Source organism: Bufo gargarizans, chromosome 7 (genome assembly GCF_014858855.1).
Source record: "Bufo gargarizans isolate SCDJY-AF-19 chromosome 7, ASM1485885v1, whole genome shotgun sequence".
Taxonomy (NCBI): Eukaryota; Metazoa; Chordata; class Amphibia; order Anura; family Bufonidae; genus Bufo; species Bufo gargarizans.
In genome coordinates, this window is record NC_058086.1 from 30846731 (window position 1) to 30868111 (window position 21381).

Sequence of the window (21381 nt, forward strand, 5' to 3'; positions counted from 1 at the left end):
GGTATACGGCTAGAAAAAAAGTGTCTATCCCTGCACCAGATTTATCATCCAGACTGAGCCACTGAGATATTGTAAATCTGGTGGACATCTAGACAGCCTGGATAAGTTTACTTCATCTAAAGGATTATTAAAGTAAAGTAAGAGCTGCCCTGAGTAAAACAGGTCATACAGGTTAGATGGATATCACAGACCCCAACAATTTTGATGGATTTGGTGACAATCGTATATAAGGACAACCTAGTTTTTCACCAACATCTGTGTTGAGGTCAAACAAGATTGGGTGTGTTAGGATTCAACGTGCCTAGTCTTTTGTTCCTCTGGGAGAAAGAAAGTGTGAATGATTATAGACGTGCTGGGGGATATAGCAAGGGGGACAAAGTATTGAGTTGGTTGAAGTCTATCATGCCCAATCCTTCATGCCTCCACCACCGGATATCAGGAGAGGATCGGGAGACCTCCATACACATTAAATAGTCAGCTCACATTTATCTGGAAACATTTCTTTGCATTACTCTCCTCTCACCACAGAGGGAGCAAAATGTGGACATGGGCATCACCAGTAATGGAGTACAACAAAACCGTCTACTGTTATTAGTAAGTATGGGTGCATGGTAATATTTGTACATGAAATTTGATGTAACCTTTATTTTTAGTACATTATTGTCACAAAAATCTTTTAGTGCTAGAAAATCTTTAAAAACGGACTCCAGTGTACAGTGAGATGTGGGGGGTAAATAGATATAAAATACATGTTCCATAGAAAAACATGGCGCCACCTGGAGTTCTCCTACAAGAAGATCCAAAGTTTGAGGTGACATTTCTGGTTGTGATATTTTACAATTGTTGCCAATTGAAACTGTGACTGCAAACATAGTTCTTCCTGCTCAGTGTAGTTTATCCGAAGTAACCCCAGAGGAAAACATTGATGGCGAGAAGGATGACGGCATTGACATTGCACACGTTCCTCCAGAGTGGCTTCTCTTCAATACTGGTCAACTTCCTCTGCAACCTCATCTCTTCTTCTTTAGACAATTTCACTTCAGGCTGCATGGAGATACCGCAGAACCAGTAGTACAACTTTTTCCAACAAGAATATGTTGAGGCTGTAAGAAGACAGCAGACATAATCATTACACCCAGGTCAGGAGGATGTACTGGAGCATAGAGAAACATATGGCTCACAAGTGTCCATGGAAAGCTAGATAGAAGGGTGTCATCATCGAAAAAGATTTTTTTTTAGTATTTAAATAATAAAGCACATCTACTGTAGGTATAGTTGGCATCTTAGTGAATCCATAATCGCTGATCACCTTTTACTTAGATCACGTATCCAAGTATCCAAATGTCAATGTAAACCACCAAGCACTTCACACAGAGTTTATCCAACTTTCTTGGAATTGTATTAAAATCCATGTGTCTAACCAAGGAATCATTTGACCTGTGCTACATTATAAATAAGAAAGAGGCTATCTTGGATAGGCCATCAATATCAGATCCATGGGCGTTCCACCCTCATGATCGCTGATTGAAGGTTCTGCAGTGTTCTGGCGTGTTCCATATTCTCGTCATTGTTTAGAGTAACAGCTCAGTATATTTCATAGCAGCTATGTCTGATATTACAAGTCAAGGAAATTGGACTGAGTTCTAATACCAGGCACAGCCGCTACAAAATCTACAAAGCTGTTCTGGTAAACCATGAAGGGCATGTGGCACTCACCAGATTTTTATAGGCACTTCAATCAGCTGATTGCTCGAGAAGCTGGCAGTTGGGCCTCCACTGATTTGATTTTCCCTATGATAAGGCCATAAAATATCAAATTCCTTGAAAAACCCTTTAAATAGTATTCTTGTCACTGGTTCTTTTTTTTTACTGTATACTTTAAAACATTGAAAGTGATAAAAACATTATTTCCAAAAACAGCTCATGTAAATATCTGGTGGGTACAGATGGAGAATAAAAGAGGAAGGAGATAGAGAAACTCTTCCAAGTCAAATGAAACCTCAAAATAGAGGTAAAGAGCTTTTCCAAATAATACTTGTAACTTATCCTTGAGACAAGGGATAAGACTCTCACCACTGGGGAGCCAAACTCCTGTTTGGCTCTATATCTATCAGTTCTATAGAAGTGAATGGAGTGGAGGTTACACATCTGCATGACCACTCCATTCTTATAGGGAACTCCGAGAGGTAAATTTTTTGTAATTTCTAGGGGATCCAGTGGACAGACACTTAACCCCGATTCTATGAGCATGAATTCCCTGTTGAATTATTACTCATGTGGAAATTGGTGCCCAGCTAAATTGATATAGAAAGTACTAAAAATTGAAGTACAGTAGCTTCTGTAGGATCTGGAGGGCATCTTAAAAGTAAGCAGGTGTCAAGCGGATGCAATAAAAGGGCATATTATTATAGTATAGGCTTGTGGAATGAATAATCTGTGTACTTACCATCATTGCTTGTTTTCTGCTCCTGCACAAAATAAGCGTCTTGGAGAATTTCAATTTGTGGCATCAAGTTTCCTTCTGCGGATATAAACATAAGCGAACCTTTTTGAGAAAAAAATACAGTGGCACCGATTTACTACGAGTTAGACGTGTAGAAAGGGAGGCTTTAAAGGGAATCCCCACAATCTTGGATTAATATCTGTCTGCCATAATTAGAGATGAGCGAAATTAGGAAAAATTTGATTCGGCTGCTTTGTCAAATTTCACCAAAAAATTCGCTTTGTGAAGAATTACTTTGTTACGAAGCACATTTTTTTGTATGTAGCAGGTGCAATGACTGGGAACGGCGATGGTGCTGCCCCCAGCCATTGAGCCTCTAAGATGCCATGTTCATCACTGATCGCGGCATCTAAAATTAACAATGAAGGCCTTCAAGGGTTAATCCGGTAAAAAATAAAAACTCACCTTATCCATTTGGTCATGTAGAGGCCGCGGCGGAAATCTTGATTGAAGGCACTGCATGACATCTCATGTGGTGAGATTGAGTCATTACCAAGAAGCGCAAGGAAATTCGGCTTTGTGGCAAATCTAATTTTTCCTGAAATTTGGATTTGCTGAACACTAGCTGTAATACATGAGTAGCAATGCACAAAGAGTCCAGATTGCTAATTTTTATTTTATTTCTGTCCCCATTCCCCCAAAGTCAGTGTTTAACCCCTTCGCTACGATGTGTAAACATGGCTCCCGCTCGCATGTGGCTCGCATGTGGCTCGCATGTGCAGCGGGTCTCTGCTGTCTCATACAGCAGAGACCTGCAGCTAATTATCATGAACGGCAATAATGCCGATTGTGGTAATTAAAGGCTTTAGATGCCGTGATCAAGCGCGATCACGGCATCTGAATGCGCTTCCTACCGATTCCCCGTGCGGCCAATGTATGCATCAGTAATTGCGCTGAATACTTTCAGCCTCGCTTATGAGGCTGCTAGTATTCATGCTGCAATTCTTAATTTGGCCACCAGATGGCAGGCCAGGATAAGAAATAGGCAACTTCTAATTAAATTGTAATTTTAAAAATCCCTGATAAAACAAAATCAAAAATTAAAAAACACCATTTATAGGCTCATATATGAGCTTCAAAATCATCAGAAAAAAATGTTTAAAAAATATATATATAAAAAATATTAAAAGTTTAAATCCCCACCTTTCCGTATAATAAAAAATACCTAAATAACAACAAATATAAACATCATGGGTATCAGCATGACCAAAAATGCCTATACTATTAAAATATTTAAAAAATTTCCAATATGGCGAATGGTGGAAAGGAAAAAAGGGTCAAAATGGCCAATTTGTAATTTTTTCATTGTTTCTCTTACCCAAAAAAATGTAATAAAATGTGATCAAAAAGTCATGCACACTCCAAAATAGTATCAATAAGAACTACAGATTTTTACTAAAAAAATGAGCCCCAAAACAGCCCAGTAGACATAAGTATAAAAAAGTTATGGGCGTCAGATTATGGTCATGTAAAAATATGAAAAAGTTATGGCTCAAGAAAAATAGGGAAGAAAAAAAAAAAAAAAAAAAAAAAAAAAACAATAAAACCTCTAGTAGCCTAAGGGTTAAAGCTGCGCTGAAACACATTGTCAGGACTGCTGGGTGCATGCACTAGAGTCCTCACCATTATCCTAGCACAGCAATTTGGACTGTGTATTTCAGTGCAATTTACTATTTTTCTGATTTTTAAGACGTACATTTTGGTGCAAAAAGGTGCATCTTATTTGATGATCTTGATCTTTGCCCAGAGAAACAGACCTTTTTAATTAAAGGGAACCTGTCACCGGGATTTGGGGTATAGAGCTGAGGACATGGGTTGCTAGATGGCCGCTAGCACATCCGCAATACCCAGTCCCCACAGCTCTGTGTGCTTTTATTGTGTAAAAAAAACGATTTGATACATATGCAAATTACCCTGAGATGAGTCCTGTCCCTGACTCATCTCACGTACAGGTCTCATTTCAGGTTAATTTGCATATGTATTAAATAGTTTTTTTGACACAATAAAAGCACACAGAGCTATGGGGACTGGGGATTGCGGATGTGCTAGCAGCGATCTAGCAACTAACATCCTCCGCTCTATACCCAAAATCCCGGTGACAGGTTCCCTTTAAGCCATTTCTCCTTGTCTAGAGTGACTAAAAACACTAGGTTTGCCTTTTTTCCTCTAATTGAGTCAAAATGTGCCGTAATTTAAGACAAAATTCTATTGCAAAGGCAAAAGTACTTCAGGGCCAATATTCAGATGTGTTTTCCAGCTGGGGTTCCTAACATATGAGGACCCCAAGGTCCCCCGAACCCCGCAAAAAAGAAGGGTTAAAAGAATCTAGTGCAATGGTGGGATGACATTCTTACATGCATCTACAATAATCATGTTCAATCTACCACAACTAATGATATGAAAATTAGAGCAGGGCATGCAGTCAGAAAAAAGTAATTTATAGGGTGGTTTCACACTAGCGTTAGGGATTCCGTTAAGGCTTTCTGTTATAACATGGTTATAACGGAAAATAACAGAATCCATACGACAGAAGTACGGATCCGTTTTGCTGCCTATAGACTTGCATTATGACAGAATGCAAAACGGAAGCCTTTAAGAGGCATTCCGTTTTGCTCCATCCTAACAGAAGTCTATGGGAAAGCATAACGGATCCGTATGGGTCCCGTTATGCAAGACGGAAAACAAACTCCTGTCGACATAACGGGACCCAGACGGTTCCGTTTGTTTTTCCATAGACTTCTATTAGGACGAAGCAAATCGGAATGCCTCTTAAAGGCTTCCGTTTTGCATTCCATCCTATGGATTCCGTTATTTTCCGTTATAACCAGGTTATGACGGAAAGCCATAACGGAATCCCTAATGCTAGTGTGAACCCACCCATACAGATGTAGCAGGGTTAGCACTCAAACTCTTAACTCACATTTCTTAAATCATCGCGTTATCTTGAAACAAAAGCCATTGAAAAGCAATTGAAGGTGTTTGCTTAGTTTAGATAACACATCTCGGAAATCTCAGAAAGCACGAGTGTTAACTCTACTCCATCGGTAGGTGCTTGTCCAATGCAATTTAAATGTATCATGCCTATAGAGGTTAGTAAGGGGTCTAGAAGCTTTGAAAGGATTGTCGAGTGCAAACATTTTGGGAACACACTGTAATATATAAAACAGCCTCCCTGCAGCTTGTTCCCAAAAGTTTAGAACTTGTTCAGCCCTTGTCATGCCCACGATCTGTAATAACTGTCACATTCAACCTTGTATATACAATAATATATTTTATAATGTCATTATTGGTCATGAATTTCATTGACACTTTGGTGGAGGGTCTAAATAGAGGTCCTGAAACTCAAAGATTACAGAGAGAAAAATCTCTCACCTGGCTCTTTCTGAATAGGTGGAACAGTTAAAGATATTGCAGCTATGTCCTTTGAACTTTCCATTTCAGCTGTCAGGTAAAGAGTTGGATCTTGTCTTTTTCGAGTCCACCAAGTCATACGACCGAGCTAGGAATGACGAAGGAGTGCAAAGTAGTTAACATTTTTAACAGTCCTTGATAAGGTTCTAGACTATGAAGAACCACCACTGCAGTTCTTGTCCCTAGAGATGACGTGCACTCTCTCTAGTTCAGGGCCATACCTACAAGGGGTGCAGAGGTAGCAGTTGTACCTAGTTCCTGGCGACTGAAGGTTCTCTCTGACCCATATGAACACACCAGTAGAATAAATCGCACATGGTAGGTGCATAACCCCATTTCAGATTTAGTCATTCAGTGGCTTACAATATAGTTTCTAGATTCTACTCTATTGTTCAGTGGATGTAAAAATGTGCTTTATACAGATAATACAAAAAGGCTTTTACAGTAGATTTCATAACTGCTAGGTTACATGGAAATTCTCTTCCCACTTAAGGGGGTTGTCTAGGTTTGGGGGGGGGGGGGAAGGTTGGTAAAGAGTAGCATACTCACTTGCTTTCGGACACTGGCTCCCGGCTCTTGCACTCTTTGGCCTCAATTGCTCTGCTCGGGTCCCAGGATGTAAACTTCTGGTTTGACATATGCAATTGCAGCCAATCATCGACCGCAGCACTGACCTTCTCCCCTTTCATCACATGACCAAGGGGAGTAGGTCACCTCTGTGGCCAGCTAATGGCTGCTGCAGCATCAAAGAGGTACTCTACATTCACTGACTCGAGTGGAGCGTTGGAGGCCGGAGAGCGCAGGAGCCAGGAAGCAGGTAAGTATGCTTCCACTTGCAGGTCTGCCCAAGAGGTGAGGAGGGCTTGCAAAAAAAAAAAAAAAGCCCAAAAGTGTACAACTCCTTTAAAGGGGTTCTCCGAGTTATTTTTGGGTCATCAATAAAAAGATGAGGATAGGTCATCAATAAAAAAAACTTAGACAACCCCTTTGAGTAAGAAGAGAATTTCCATGTAACCTAGCAGATATGAAATCTACTGTAAAAGCCTTTTCATGCTATCTGTATAAAACACATTTTTACAATTATTTTTTTAACAATATGCTGTTGCCCAGAATAGGGAAGGGGGGAGAGGAGCACTTTGGGGGCATCTACTAGGGGGTAGGGGGCATTATACTGGCACACACGGGGGAGAGGAGCACTATGGAGCATCTACTAGGGGGCATTATACTGGCACACATGGGGGGAGAGGAGCACTATGGGGCATCTACTAGGAGGCTTTATACTGGTACACATGGGGGGAGTGGAGCCCTATGGAGGCATCTACTAGGGGGCTTTATACTGGCACACATGGGGGGAGAGGAGAACTATGGGGACATCTAATAGGGGGCTTTATACTGGCATACATGGGGGGAGAGGAGCACTATGGGGGACATCTACTAGGGGGCTTTATACTGGCACACATGGGGGGAGAGGAGCACTATTAAAGCATCTACTAGGGGGCATTATTTACTGGCACACATGGGGGAGGAGCATTATGGCGGAATCTACTAGGGGGCATTATTTACTGGCACAGATGGGAGGGAGCACTATGGAGGCATCTACAAGGGGACATTATTTACTGGCACACATGAGAGGGAGGAGCACTATGAGGGCATTATTTACAGGCACACATGAGGGAGAGGAGCACTATGGGGGCATCTACTGGGAGCCCTATATATTAGAATTATACTGGCACTATGGGGGGGGGGGGGGAAGAGCCATATGAGGGCATCTACTGGGGGCCCTATATATTAGAATTATACTGGCACTATGGGGGGGGGGGGAGCCATATGAGGGCATCTACTGGGGGCCCTATAATTTGGCATTATATACTGTCACACATGGGGGCACTATGGAGAAGTGGGGGAGAGGAACACTATGGGGGCATCTGCTGGGGGCATTATATAGGGACATTTTATACTAGCATAAACTATATGTGCAATATGGGGGTGGGGATGAGTACCATAGTGGCATTTCATACTGGCATACATTATATAGGCACTATGGGAAAGGGGGAGAGGAACATTACTGGGCATCTACTTGGGGCACTCTATAGGGGCATTTTATACTGGCACATTATGTCAGGCACCATGGAACGTTGGGAGGAGCACTATGGGGGCATCTACTGGGGGCACTATATAGGAATATTTTATACTGGTGCAAAATTATGGGGAACTATGGGGGCATTAACTCACCTGGGGGCACTAAGAGGGTTTCTTTGGGGCACACAGTAGGGGGCATTGGCACACATGAGGGCACCATAGGGACATTGGCTATACTCGGGGCACTAAGAGGAGGTATTTTTTTTACTGCCCCACAACAGGGCATTTTTTGTATCATTATTTTTGGGGGACATTATGTTTATTAGTGTCAGGGACACTATTTGCTGGGCGCAGTTATTTTTTAGGGCACTGTGTGCTAATAATTATTGAAGAGGCACTATCTAGTACTAGTATTTTCAGGGGGTTTATCTGTTTCTTCAGTATAGTATTGGGGAGCACAGCAGGCACAGGATGGGGTGTTCAGAAGGTTGGAGGATGTTGGAAAAGTAGGAAACTAAGATGTCTGTCTGTGAAACTCTGCAGAGAGAAGAGACATCTGAAAGGAATCATCATGGTGGTCTGGTCTGAAAGGAGAAGTTGAGGAAAGAGAAGATCTAAGAAGACGTCACTGGATGTACAAGGTATGTGGCGCTGTATTAGGCTACTTTCATATCTGCATTAGTGATTCTGGCAGGCTGTTCCAGCTAAGAACAGCCTGCCGGAAGTCACTGGATCCAGCACTGCTGGATGCAGACGGGATGCCCTCCGCCCCTATTAACTATAATGGGGTACGGTAGAGATCCGTCCACAATCTGGCAAAAATGCAGAGAATCAGCGGGACATAAACCGCTGCATGCTGTGGTTTGTGTCCGGACAGATCATAGTGCCGCGGGTGTGAAAGTAGCCTTACCTTGTATGTTTTGTATTGCTGTATGTAATATTAGGTGGGAATAGGTTAGGTTGGCATGGGGGGTGGAGGGGCCCAGGCACATTCATTGCACAGGGGCCCTCTGCTGTCTGTCCGCCCCTGGCACAGGGCAAGTTTTTTTTTATTTACAATAATACACTGCTGGGCTGAAGCTTCTGCCCAGCAGTGTATTTGTTAATGTCACCGGCTCTGATGGGCCAGCTTTAGCGCCGCCCTAGCCATTTTACAGGCTAGGGCAGCGCTTAAGCCCGCCCATCAGTGCTGGTGACATCACCGGGCTCACTGCTGGGCTGAAGCCTACGCCTGGCAGCCTTAAGGAGAGCCCGGTACATCACCAGAACTCCTGAAAATGCCTTTGCCCTGCGCAATTCAGCGCAGGGCAAAGGAGAGCATCGGAGCATGATTTTTTTTTACAATTTTTAATAAAGACCAATTGAAAAAATAAGCAGAATGCAATAATAAAATAATGCCTCCAAAAATGCCCATAGCTTTTAAGATCGAGACTTACATTTACAATGGCACATTATTAAAGCCTACATTCAGGTGATGTACATCTACATATGGTGCTTTATAGTTATTGGGTTAAAGAAGTTGCCCTAGACAACACTTTTCTAGATAGCTCCAAACATTTTTCTGGGGAGGTTGCCATCATGTGATCACATGATTTGTTTAAATATACAACCAGTCAAATTAATACATCTATGACCCCCGAGTCCACAGAGCAAGAGCAGCCGCTTATTAGAGCTTCTCAGCTCTGGTTCCTAGAGGGGGCCCCTAATGGGGCATATCAACAGGGGTTGTCCTAACGGAATGGCCCCTTTGAGTAGAACATGCACATTTTGAAGTCCATAATGAAGCATAATTTATCACTTAAAGGGGTTGTCCAGGTTCAGAGCTGAACCCGGACAAACCTCCATTTTCACCCAGGCAGCCCCCCTGACTTGAGCATCAGAGCAGTTCATGCTCCGATGCTCTCCTTTTCCCTGCGCAAAGTCGTGCAGGGCAAAGGCTATTTTGTTTACAATAACACACTGCTGGGCGGAGGCTTCTGCCCAGCAGTGTGTTCGGTGACGTCACCAGCTCTGATGGGCGGGCTTTAGCGCTGCCCTAGCATTTTACTGGCTAGAGCAGCGCTAAAGCCACCCATCAGTGCCAGTGACATCACCAGGCTCCCTGAGCAGCCGGAAGAAGCTTCAGCTCACCTGCAAGAGACCCGTACGTCACCGAGTATAAGAAAACAGTCACTTCCGGCTAAAAATATCCTATATGAAAACGGGGCTTCAGAAATATGTGGCAAAGGTAGGACATGCATGTATGTAATATGTATGTCACTCTAGTACTATTACACCAATGTCCCCAATCCCGGACAACCCCTTTAATTTTACCATTTCTAAGAAATTAGCAAATAACCCACTGCATCCTTACCTCATCGTCTGGTATGGCTTTTGTGCACAAACTGATCACAATGCAGACAACTGACGTCAATCCAAACAGAAGGATTGCAAAATACAAGTAGTGGACATCCTTGAGCACTGAAGGTCTTGTGTCCTCCTCTCCACAATTTGGAGCTACATAGACAAAATCCATGATCATTCGTATCACGCCTACCACCAGGCCAATAAGCAAACCCCAGAAAGCACCCTGTCAATAGATGCAACACATTTAGTGTCAGTGTTGGATATGTTCAGCAGATAGAAACTTACTAGCAGACACTTACGGGTTCATTGACCCTCTTGATAAAAATTCCCAGAACAAATATTGCAGTCACAGGCGGAGAGAGGTAGCTGGTGACAGACTGCATGTAGTCAAAGAGGAGACCACTATTTGCTGCTTGTATTATGGGGATCCACAAAATGCTGATAACCACAAGTATGACAATGAAGACTCTGCAAAGGAGAAACGTGAATAAAAAAAAGGTTTATGAGTTTTTAGGAGAAATGTAGTATAACATAGATTAGTGTAATGCAAGGACAGCTCATGTCCCCCAGAACGGGAGCCACTTCTGCAGATCATATACTTGGTTCCAAGCAGAAGACCCCTCTCTATGTTATCCACCTGCCTAAACAGCTGATGTGAGAGTGATGATTGTTGACCTTCCTCCTATATACATGTAATATTGATGACCTCTCCAGACAACAGGGCATATGCTGTATATAATGAAGCTAGAATACCCCTTAAAGACAGTCCTTACAAAGACTGATATAAGGCTGCTTTCACACTAGCGTTCGGGTTTCCGTTCGTGAGCTCCGTTTGAAGGAGCTCACGAGCGGACCCGAACGCAGCCGTCCAGCCCTGATGCAGTCTGAATGGAGGCGGATCCGCTCAGACTGCATCAGTCTGGCGGCGTTCAGCCTCCGCTCCGCTCGCCTCCGCACGGACAGGCGGACAGCCGAACGCTGCTTGCAGCGTTCGGGTGTCCGCCTGGCCGTGCGGAGGCGTGCGGATCCGTCCAGACTTACAATGTAAGTCAATGGGGACGGATCCGTTTGAAGATGCCACAATGTGGCTCAATCTTCAAGCGGATCCGTCCCCCATTGACTTTACATTGAAAGTCTGGACGGATCCGTCCCAGGCTATTTTCACACTTAGCTTTTTTTAGCTAATATAATGCAGACGGATCCGTTCTGAACGGAGCCTCCGTCTGCATTATTATGGGCGGATCCGTTCAGAACGGATCCGCCCGAACGCTAGTGTGAAAGTAGCCTAAGTCTGACACTTCCAATGTCTACTGGACAACTAGCAATAAATCAACAACTTTTTGGTCACTTTGCTTACCATTTTTTTTCTATTGTACTAGAGTGCCGATAAGTCCATGGATTTGTAAATCTTAACTTTTTTTTTTTATAAATGAAAGTTAGATAATTTTGAAGCTGTATCTTTACAGTATTGTGTGAGCAAATATTGTCATGATCCCATGTTCAATTCTTATGTTATGCAGGTTTGAAGACAACATGGCGGAGTCTGCAGTCAGATTTCACTGCAAAGGAGGCCAGTGCAATGATGTTTCGGTTTTTGAAAGGAACATCTACGGCTTGTTTCACATATGCTTGAAACAGATCTGGCAGGCTGTTCTGGCTGGGGACAGTCTGCTGGATCCGTCCCTGTAGGGCGCAACTGTGTTCTGCCAGAATTCCATCCTGTCCCATTCACTATAATTCCCGGCCGGAACAGCCTGCCAGACCTGTTTTACGCATATGTGAAACAAGCCTACCATAGACACTCCCTGTAACATAGGTGCAAACATTAGATGAAAGGTGCCCTTTGTACTCCACGGTCAAAAGGGTACAAAAAAAATAAAAAATATTCAAATAAATAAAATCGGGTTGCCAATTTTAAAACTGGCCACTTCAACACGGATGATGAAGACTGTTCCGAGAGAACTCCAGTGGTGACCTTTACAGAAATCATGGATGTCATCAATGACATCATTCTGGTAGACAGTTGAATTTCTGCTTTGAAGATAGTTGAGGCTCTGAATAATTCCAGAGAAAGAGTTGGGTCCATAGTTCGTGTTCATATGGACATGCGATAGGTGTCTGCCAAGTCAGTCTCAAAAGTGTTTCCTACTGCAAGCCTCAAGAAAACTTATGCAGCAATTTTTTTGTAGGATGCTAAAGCTTTCCTGTTTCAACTGGTGATGATGGATGAGACATGAATATTTTTTGCATTCATAAATCAAAAGTTAGTACAATGCAGACAGAAAGTGATAAATCCCAAAAAGTTTAGCGTGTGTAAGTTATCATTCTGCTTTCTGGGATAAAGATGGAATACTGCTTGTGGACTACCTTTCAATGGGTCCACTATCAAACCTGTGTATTACACAGGCTGAAGGAGGCATTGAAGTAAAAAAAAAGTAAGTAAAGTTTGTTTATTAATAGTTGTAGAAATATTAATATTAGAAATCCGCTCTCATCAGGCTTTGTGTAAGGAAAAGGCAAATCTCTCAACCTTAGGCCCCATGCACACGGCCGTGTTTCACAGCCACCGCAATACAGTAATACACTGGTATGATCTATACCAGTGTATTACTGTACTGTGCCGGCAGCAGGGAGCGCACGGCGTCATAGCAACCAGTGACGCTGTGCGCTCCTGCTCTCAGGAGGGATACAGGCCGCGCTTCCACGGCCCGCACACGGCTGTGAAACACGGCCGTGTGCATGGGGCCTTAGTCAGAGTCAGACACAGGTGTTACCATCTTGAATTCTTCTGAGCAAACTCCCCTTCCCCCTGCCCAGTCTGTTTCTTTTATTTACTCACAAAAGGTGTAAAAGGGGCTGGCCCATAACAAGGATGCAGGAAGTGATGACATACAGGAAGTGATGACATAGGAAGACAAGACACCATCATTTAGAATAACCTAGCCAGCTAACAAACACATGTATTCAATAATCTACCATTACCACTGGAGCGAACCTTATCCAGCCTTGCTCAGTGATCAATGCCAGATAAAATTACTATGATCCTCATGCAGGTTTATTTACAGGACAACGTCATTATCTCCAGCGGCTGATCAGGCGCATTAGAGACAACAAACGCACGTTCCTGTCATTATATTGTTCTCTTAACAAATGCATCCACGCCAAGCCAATAAATCCGCGTCATGCGCGGGGGCCCTAGCCGGCGTCCATACATCAGCCAACAAAACACTGCTCTGCTGAACACATCAGTCTCCCCCGGCCAACAGCCCAGCGCATAGCACATGGACCATTCGCCAACGGTGACCTCTGCGCCCAGCAGCTGTGACAGGACATACACGGGAAGATATCCACTCCAATGGTTTACCCTGACACTGAGAGACATGATGACAATACACAATATATTAGAAACACATCCTAATAACATTTCCACAGCAAGTTGACCCAAGATGTCATGTTCTTGCACGACAGTACCTTGTCGCGCACAGCAGCCATCAACCAGAACAACTTGCTGACCTAGCCTTCGAGGTGCTGGATCATACTCCTTATTCACCCAATCTGGTACCCTCGGATTATCTTCTGTTTTCTAATTTGAAGAAACACCTCAAGGGAACCCAAATTCAACTCTATTTCTAATTCAATTGCAGTGACTGGCCCCTGGTTGGCCTCCCAAACAAAGGAATTCTATCTGAATGGGTTGAAGAGGTTTCCACACCATAGACAGAAGTGCATTCATATTCAAGAGATTGTGTTGAAGAGCTGAAAATGCAGATTCTATCAATTTTTTTTGTGGTCGAAACAAAGGCCTTATCAGAACCCCCTCATATTTACTAGAAATATGTATGCCCTCACTGTACCTGCCGACAATCATAAGCTCTTTTTCCTTTGCATTCTTGCGTATACGTATCCAGATATCGAGGGTAAATATGGTACTGGCACTATTGAAGATGGATGTGAGAGAACTCATTAGAGCTGCCATAATTACTGCTATCATTAAACCCTTTAATCCTAGAAGAAGGAAATAAAAATCAGTAAAACTGAGCTGTCATTCATTTAAAAGACTGTATGGTCTGACCCATCGAAGCTCAATAACATAACGAACATAGTACAATTTAAATGGGAATGTACTTGGTGACTGGTGAAGATATTGTATCTGACTTTCCAAGAGTTATCATGTGGCTACCAACTGAATAATGCAATTCTATGAATAAGATATTATCCCAGATTGTGGCTGCTCTGTGCCTTAGGACAGAATGCTGTATTCGATGTCTGTAAAACCTTGTGTATACCTCAAAATTCTGTATGAATTCAAAAGAAGAAGAATTGTGGCAGGCTTCGTTAGATGCATGGAGGTATTCTGCCCCAGAAGCATAGCATCTAAAGGCGACTAACCCAATACCTATGGCATCTGATGGAGCTTCTAGGGCAACATGCCACTCCTTACACTGCTATACAGCCTCTGTCCACACCACCTTACTTGAGCCCTTAGAGGGAGTCTGTCACCTGTTTTATATTACTCTATCCAAGGGAAGCATAAATTAATGACATATAGACCCTGATTAAAACACTTGGCCACATACATTTTCTTTTGGCCCGAGTGTTTTCTTAAAATGCCTATTGAGAAGAACCTGAGCATTGAACAATACTCATGAGCATCAGGCTCCTTCCTGTTCTGTGGTGGACAGATAGCGCTATTCCTATATTCTGCATATAAAAAGTTAGCAATCCGTGGCAGGGGATTGGGAAGTTGGGGGCTTATGAATACAAGGACTTCCGAATGCTCCATCAGTCCAACAGAAGTGAATGGATCAACTTTTGCACTGCTGCTCCATTCAGAGAGGGACTCGGGGACTGGTATCAGTCGGACTTCCCAGGATACGACATGTATCACCTATCCTGAGGTTAGCTGATAAATACTTTTAGTGGGATAACCCCTTTAAGAAATGAATTGGGCAAAAGCAAATGAATGTGACCTTGAAATCAGTCATTCCAATCAAGTCAGTTCGACTGAAGATGTTCTTTTTCCAGTGTCCAAAAATACTATTGGGAAGACCTCTGATCTAACATCACTTTCTTTCAGCTACCAAAAAGCTAATTTTGCCTCTCAAGATTTTCTAGTAGCTATTAGGCAGCTGCTACGAGTGACAATTAGAGATGAGCAAATTTCATATTTTGAAATTTGTTCATAGTTCGTTTGGTGGTAAAAGGTGAATTGCGTTATGGATTCCGTTACCACGGACCATAACGCATTTCTATGACAGAATGCATAAGGGAATGCCTTTAGAGACATTCCGTTATTCATTCCGTCATAATAGAAGTCTATTGGCTGCAAAACTGATCCGTCCCGTTTCCGTTATGCAGGGGAGTCCTCTACTGCATAACGGAAACAGGACATAACGTCATAGAATTGCATTTTGGTCCGTGGTAACGGAATCCATCACGCAATTCCCCTTTTACCACCAAACGAAGTGTGAACGAATTTGATAAGCGGAATATTGTCACTCATCTCTAGTGACAATATCTGAAAGTCCCTATTATTGGTAAAATGTCTCCTGTCACTAAAATCGAAGGTCTCTAAAGAGTTATCGAAATGAATGAGCCACCATCTAATACATGACCGGCTCTTAGATAGAAGCTCTCTGTTCTGACTTATAATGCATGATCCAGTGTGCTAGACCCCTGCTATGATGGCCATATGTCCTAATTCGACATATCGAAAGGGAATATTCTCATTTTCCCTTCACTTAAAGGCAAGTGCCATCCAGTTTTGTCTCAGACAGTTTAGATACACGAGGCCCATTATGTCTGTAGTAAGTGGTGCCCTCAAAATAAATAATAAGTTGACATCTCACCAACAGGCATCAGTCTAATTACCAGCTTGGGATATGCAACATTTGAGCAGCTCACATCAATGTCACAGTATTTCCGACATTCATCAGGATGAACACAGCCGATCTCATCTGCAAAGAACATTTAGTAAAGTTGGTGAACTGGATCACGGTTTTTAGAAGCCATCTTGCAGTACCTTTGTAGAAACAGACTTTCTAAATATCACTTATTCAACAGTACCAGTCTGCATTCTGCGCCTATAAGGGCTTGTATGAGATTTGAAAAATAGGTCTGTCCATAGGCTGTGTTTCTAGGTTTCTGGGAATGGGATCAAGTCTGACTGCCATAATTCCTCTACAATGGAGCAACTGGTGATATCCTCGTATGATTTTTTGCCTTCCTCTGCACTTTTTGCACTTAGGATTGCTGTGTTGAGACTCTTAAATGAGGCTCCACCGTGTTTTTGTAGATGGTCTCCCTACAATCAGCTATTGTTTTGTTTGAGTAGTCTCCAAGGCATTGCTCCCGGTTAGCCAGAATCCTACTCCACACTGATAAGGGGCAACACCCCGAAACAGCTGTCTGTGGATGGATAACTGGCTTAGGCCTTCCCCTGTCACATCCTTAAGACTTATAAAAGAGCTGGATCTAGACATAGGGGCCACTTAATATGGAGAATCTGGTGATCTCTAGACACCCCTTTGCTTGGTTTTCCTTATTTTAAGGGATATCTGGCTTTCACTGTTTTGAAGACCCTTAACTGGGGCTCCACGTTTTTTTTTACATATTACTGTTTCCCAGGGAGCTTTGCACTTTGGATTGCTGTGTTGAGACTCTTAAAGGAGGCTCCACTGTGTTTTTAAGCTGGGCTTCCTAAGATCAGCTATCGTTTTGTCTGGATCATACCAGTAGGGTTATAGGATGAACTAGGTGGACCTGTTTCTTTATTCAACCTTATGAACAATGTAACTATATGATTATAAGATCTATTGTATCTTACCTGGATATAACGCTCTGCTGATCATTCCAGGCAGTACCACAAAGAACACGGGCAGAATTTTCAAGTAGCCCCCAACAATAGAGCCCCCTTTGGCATGGGATAAGCTTTTGGCCGACAAAGACCTCTGCACAATTACCTGGAATACATTTTCAATGGACATTAAATTATCCATCCTGTAATTTGTGTGTTCAGTATTATGTTGAATTCTGGGTGCCCTTTTTTTTAAAAGCAGCACTTCATCTTTGATGGGACTCTGACAGCAGTTTTGACCATGCAAAACTGCCTGACAGCACTAGATAGAGACTGGGGAGAACAGTATAAATATATCTTCTGTGGAGCTTTTATTATCAGTAGTATGACTATGAAGTTTTATTCTGTCAGGTTCTGCTCCTTAAGTACGATGGAGGCAGAGTTATATTGGAGTGCTCTCTGTTCCCAGCATTGAGCTGTTTCACAGCTTCTTCTCTATGTTCTGAGTGACAACTATAGCATCCAACTAGAAGACCACTATAGCTGTCACTCAGAGTAGAGGGGACGAACTGTGAAGGAGCTCAATGTAGAGAAGAGAGAGCACTTTACAGTGAAACTCTGCCTCCCGAGCAGTTGCAAGGGCAGAATCTGGTGGAATAAAACATCATATTCACATTACTTCTGATAAGGGAAGATCCACAAATGGTATATTTGTCCTGCTCTCCTTGTCACCTACTGATTGCTGTCAGCAGTTTATCATGGTTAGAACTAATGACAGGCTCCTTTTAAGACATTGGTGGATTAAGGGGTGGATTAATATCAGTTGAAGGTCATCAAAGGGGTTATCCAGTAATTTGTATATTGATAAACCTATCCTCAGGATAAGTCATCAATATCAGATCGGTAGAGGTCCAACTAACAGAACCCCCACCGATCAGCTGTTTGAAGAGGCCACACGGTTCAATGAGCACTTAGGCCTTTTCCTAGGCGACTGACGTCCCTGTACATTGATCACATGGCTTAGGGGCAGCTCAGTACTCTTCAAGTGAATAGGCCTGAGCTGCGATACCAAGCACAGCTGCTATACACTGGATAGCCCTGTTCCTAAAAAGCTGTAAAGAGACTGCAGTGCTCACTGGAGCTTTGTTGAGCGCAGTGGCCTCTTCATAAGGGCTCATGCACACGACCGTATGCCCTCCGAGACATACGGTCCGTGAGCGGGCCATATGTCCCGATGCGGCATACATCGTGCGCACGGGAACGCACAGCATCATAGATTACAATGATGCTGCCTGTCGGGCCGCCCGCGGGACTATTGTAAGATCTTATGAGTGCGGGACAATGGCCCCAGGGGCGGACGGACATGCACAGCATCATTGTAATCTATGATACTGTGCGCTCCCGTGCGGACGATGTATGCCGCATCGGGACATATGGCCCACTCACGGACTGTATGTCTCGGAGGGCATACAGTCATGTGCATGAGCCCTAAAGCTGATCAGTAGGGGTGATGGGTGTTGGACCCCTGCCGAAATGACATTGGTGACCTATACTGGTGATAGGTCATCAATATCAAATTTCTGGATAACCCCTTTAAGAATTATCTGTGCCCCTGGTTTATGGATATTTCAGGTAAAATATAAAGGGCTCAAATCCTAAAACAGACTGGGGCAGCTGTAGGGATTGCACTTTTTCCACAGTTGCCCAATGTCTTTCTGCTCTTGTCTAAAACTGTGATGTAAGCAATAACGTACAACAAATCATTATACTGGGGCCTATAGTTAAAATACAGCATTACAGCAAAAACTTTAATGTATACTTACAGGAAAACAAGTTGCAAGTTACCATGTAGACATTGCAAAAAATACAGCCCGGTGGGCTTATTTGGAATTTCTTTAAGGTCACATGCAACTTTCTTACCCAATGGGTTAGCCATGTACTAATTAAAGACTCAGTAAAGGTGCCATTTTTGGCAAATATGACTGTAAATTTAATGTTGATGGATGAATAACACTTCCCAAAATTCAAATCAACAGCGTTTGTCAACATTGCATTAGGGGAGAAAGTGTAATATAAGGTATAATTATGAATAGAACATCCTTATGTTTACAGGACAGAAGGTTTCATCATCATCATCATCAATGGGGATTCTTTACTGTAAGAGTAGCAAAGCTATGGGACTCTAGGCTATAACTGCCAATTTATTAAACAGGTTTAGGAAGGGTCTGGATGGCTTTCTTAACTGTAAAAATATTGCAGTAAGGGGCACTACATTTCTGGACATGGGACACTGATCCAAGAATTTATTCAGACTGGCAGATTTGGAATTGTGAAAATATTTTTCTCCTTTAATATGGTGCAATTGGCATCTGCCCCATAGGGTTTTTTGTTTTGTCATCTTCTGGATTGTAGGATTATAGGTTAAACTTCCTGAATTTGTGTCTTTCTCCAACTTTTCCAACTATGTAACATATAATAGGGCAATATTACTTGTGGTGTTATAGATATCAAAATGGTTTTAGATAACAGATGAGTAGAACCCTCTAACATTCTTTTGGCTGGCCATAAAATCATCAATGTCTTATCCCAAAACAAGAACACAAATTTTAGCTAAACAAAGCCAGGGAAGCAGAATAACTTCACACAGAAAGGAGATCGCCAGCTGACTTATGAGCTTCGTAATTCCCCCCCTAACCCTAACCCTAACCCCAAAATCTTTGTTAACCTGACCTCAAAACTCAGTCGTAAAAGGCTATTCACATGCACACAAGCCTCTTCATGACATCAAAGGAAAGGCTAGTGGTGAATCCGCAGATTCTTCTTAAGGCAGTGTTTCCCAACCAGTTCGCCTCCAGCTGTTGCAAAACTATAACTCCCAGCATGCTCGCACAGCCAAAGGCTGTCCAGGCATGCTGGGAGTTGTAGTTTTGCAACAGCTGGAGGCACACTGGTTGGGAAACACTGTCTTAAGGTGTGTGTCCTACTACTAGAGCTACTCCCAGGCTACTGGGCTTGTACCACTTTGTAACGCATTAAGTTCCTATTCTTTTATGCTTTTTATTTTTCAACTGTTATATTTTGCATTGTATGTATATGGTGTTGTAGTCTTACATTCTGATAATCTCACTGTTATACGCGCTGTCCTGTGGATATTAAAACTTAACTTTAATAAGAGCCTTCTTGTGTTCTTAATAATCCCATGAAGAAGAGTTGGCCCAGTTCACACTTCAGTTATTTGGTCGGTTATCTCCATTAGTTATATATTTGTGAAGTTAAGCCTGTGAATGCTAGAGAGCATAGTGGGTTTGAGTGGGTACTTGTGAGTTACCTAGTTCAATGCGTCTTGTCTGCCTGCTATGACAAGTGGTGGCAGCTAAGATCCTTTAGATGTGGATGTCAGATAGCTGAGGGGGATAGATTTAGCAAGTAGCGAAGTGGGAAGTTGACTTTGAAATCTGGGTGACCCTTTAAGCTCCTATCCTGAGTCTAAGTTGTGATCCTGACATTACTTTTATTTTTTTATGTTTTTGACCCACCTGGTCAGCGCACCAAACCCAAGTGGCCAATATTGTCAGACCAAATATAAGACCGGGCCAAGGTAGATCTCCAGTGATTGGATCACGAAGCATGTGGAAAGAATCGCTACGGGGCAGATGACATGTTGTGTTAGGTACAATTATTTTTGGGATGGCTTTCATGTATTTTTCTTCCAGTCCAGGATACCAGCCAATTTCATTAAAAGCTGCAAAATAAATAAAAAATATTATTATTTACAGGACAGGTATAACAATTCTGCAACCAAGTCTCTAATGCTCTAATCTCTAATACAGGGGATTCAATAAGAATGGTGCAAAATTTAAGTCTTAGGAGCACATCTATTAAGACCAGCATTTTAGACGCTGGTCTTTATATGCCCTATATCTGGTGGTGGATCTGCTGGAATTATGAAGAGGGGCCGGCCTCTACATAACTTCAACGGATCCACCTCCTCTTCTAAATGTAAGACAGCTTCCTAGCTAAAACAGGTGTAGAAAATGGTGAATGAGACGAGAGGATGGAAGGAGTGGCAGCGGTGGTATAATAGTGGTGGTAGTACATGCAGTTCATGGTGTCAGTCATCCTTCTGGTGCTCCCCAAACTATGCACCGTTAAAGAAGGGGCAGACCTTTTTCTTCCCTCGGGGCACTTCCTGACTTTCAGGGACTCCTGTCTAGTGGTAGTTAGGGGGCCCTTGATGGTGGATGTT

At 42.8% G+C, this 21381-nt stretch overlaps 1 protein-coding gene across 1 annotated transcript in view; it reads right to left on the reverse strand.

Moving 5' to 3' along the window:
* Positions 1 to 623: 623 nt before the first annotated feature.
* Positions 624 to 21381, reverse strand: part of LOC122943215 (sodium/glucose cotransporter 4-like) — a 68371-nt gene continuing 47613 nt past the window's right edge. The window contains exons 8-16 of the mRNA XM_044300784.1: positions 20672 to 20877; positions 17166 to 17301; positions 16189 to 16296; positions 14194 to 14344; positions 10639 to 10807; positions 10347 to 10562; positions 5876 to 6002; positions 2447 to 2521; positions 624 to 1103 (exon numbers count right to left, since the gene is read on the reverse strand). Coding sequence (XP_044156719.1) covers positions 895 to 1103; positions 2447 to 2521; positions 5876 to 6002; positions 10347 to 10562; positions 10639 to 10807; positions 14194 to 14344; positions 16189 to 16296; positions 17166 to 17301; positions 20672 to 20877 — 1397 coding nt within the window. The 3' untranslated portion in view covers positions 624 to 894. The remainder of the gene's footprint in view (positions 1104 to 2446; positions 2522 to 5875; positions 6003 to 10346; positions 10563 to 10638; positions 10808 to 14193; positions 14345 to 16188; positions 16297 to 17165; positions 17302 to 20671; positions 20878 to 21381) is intronic.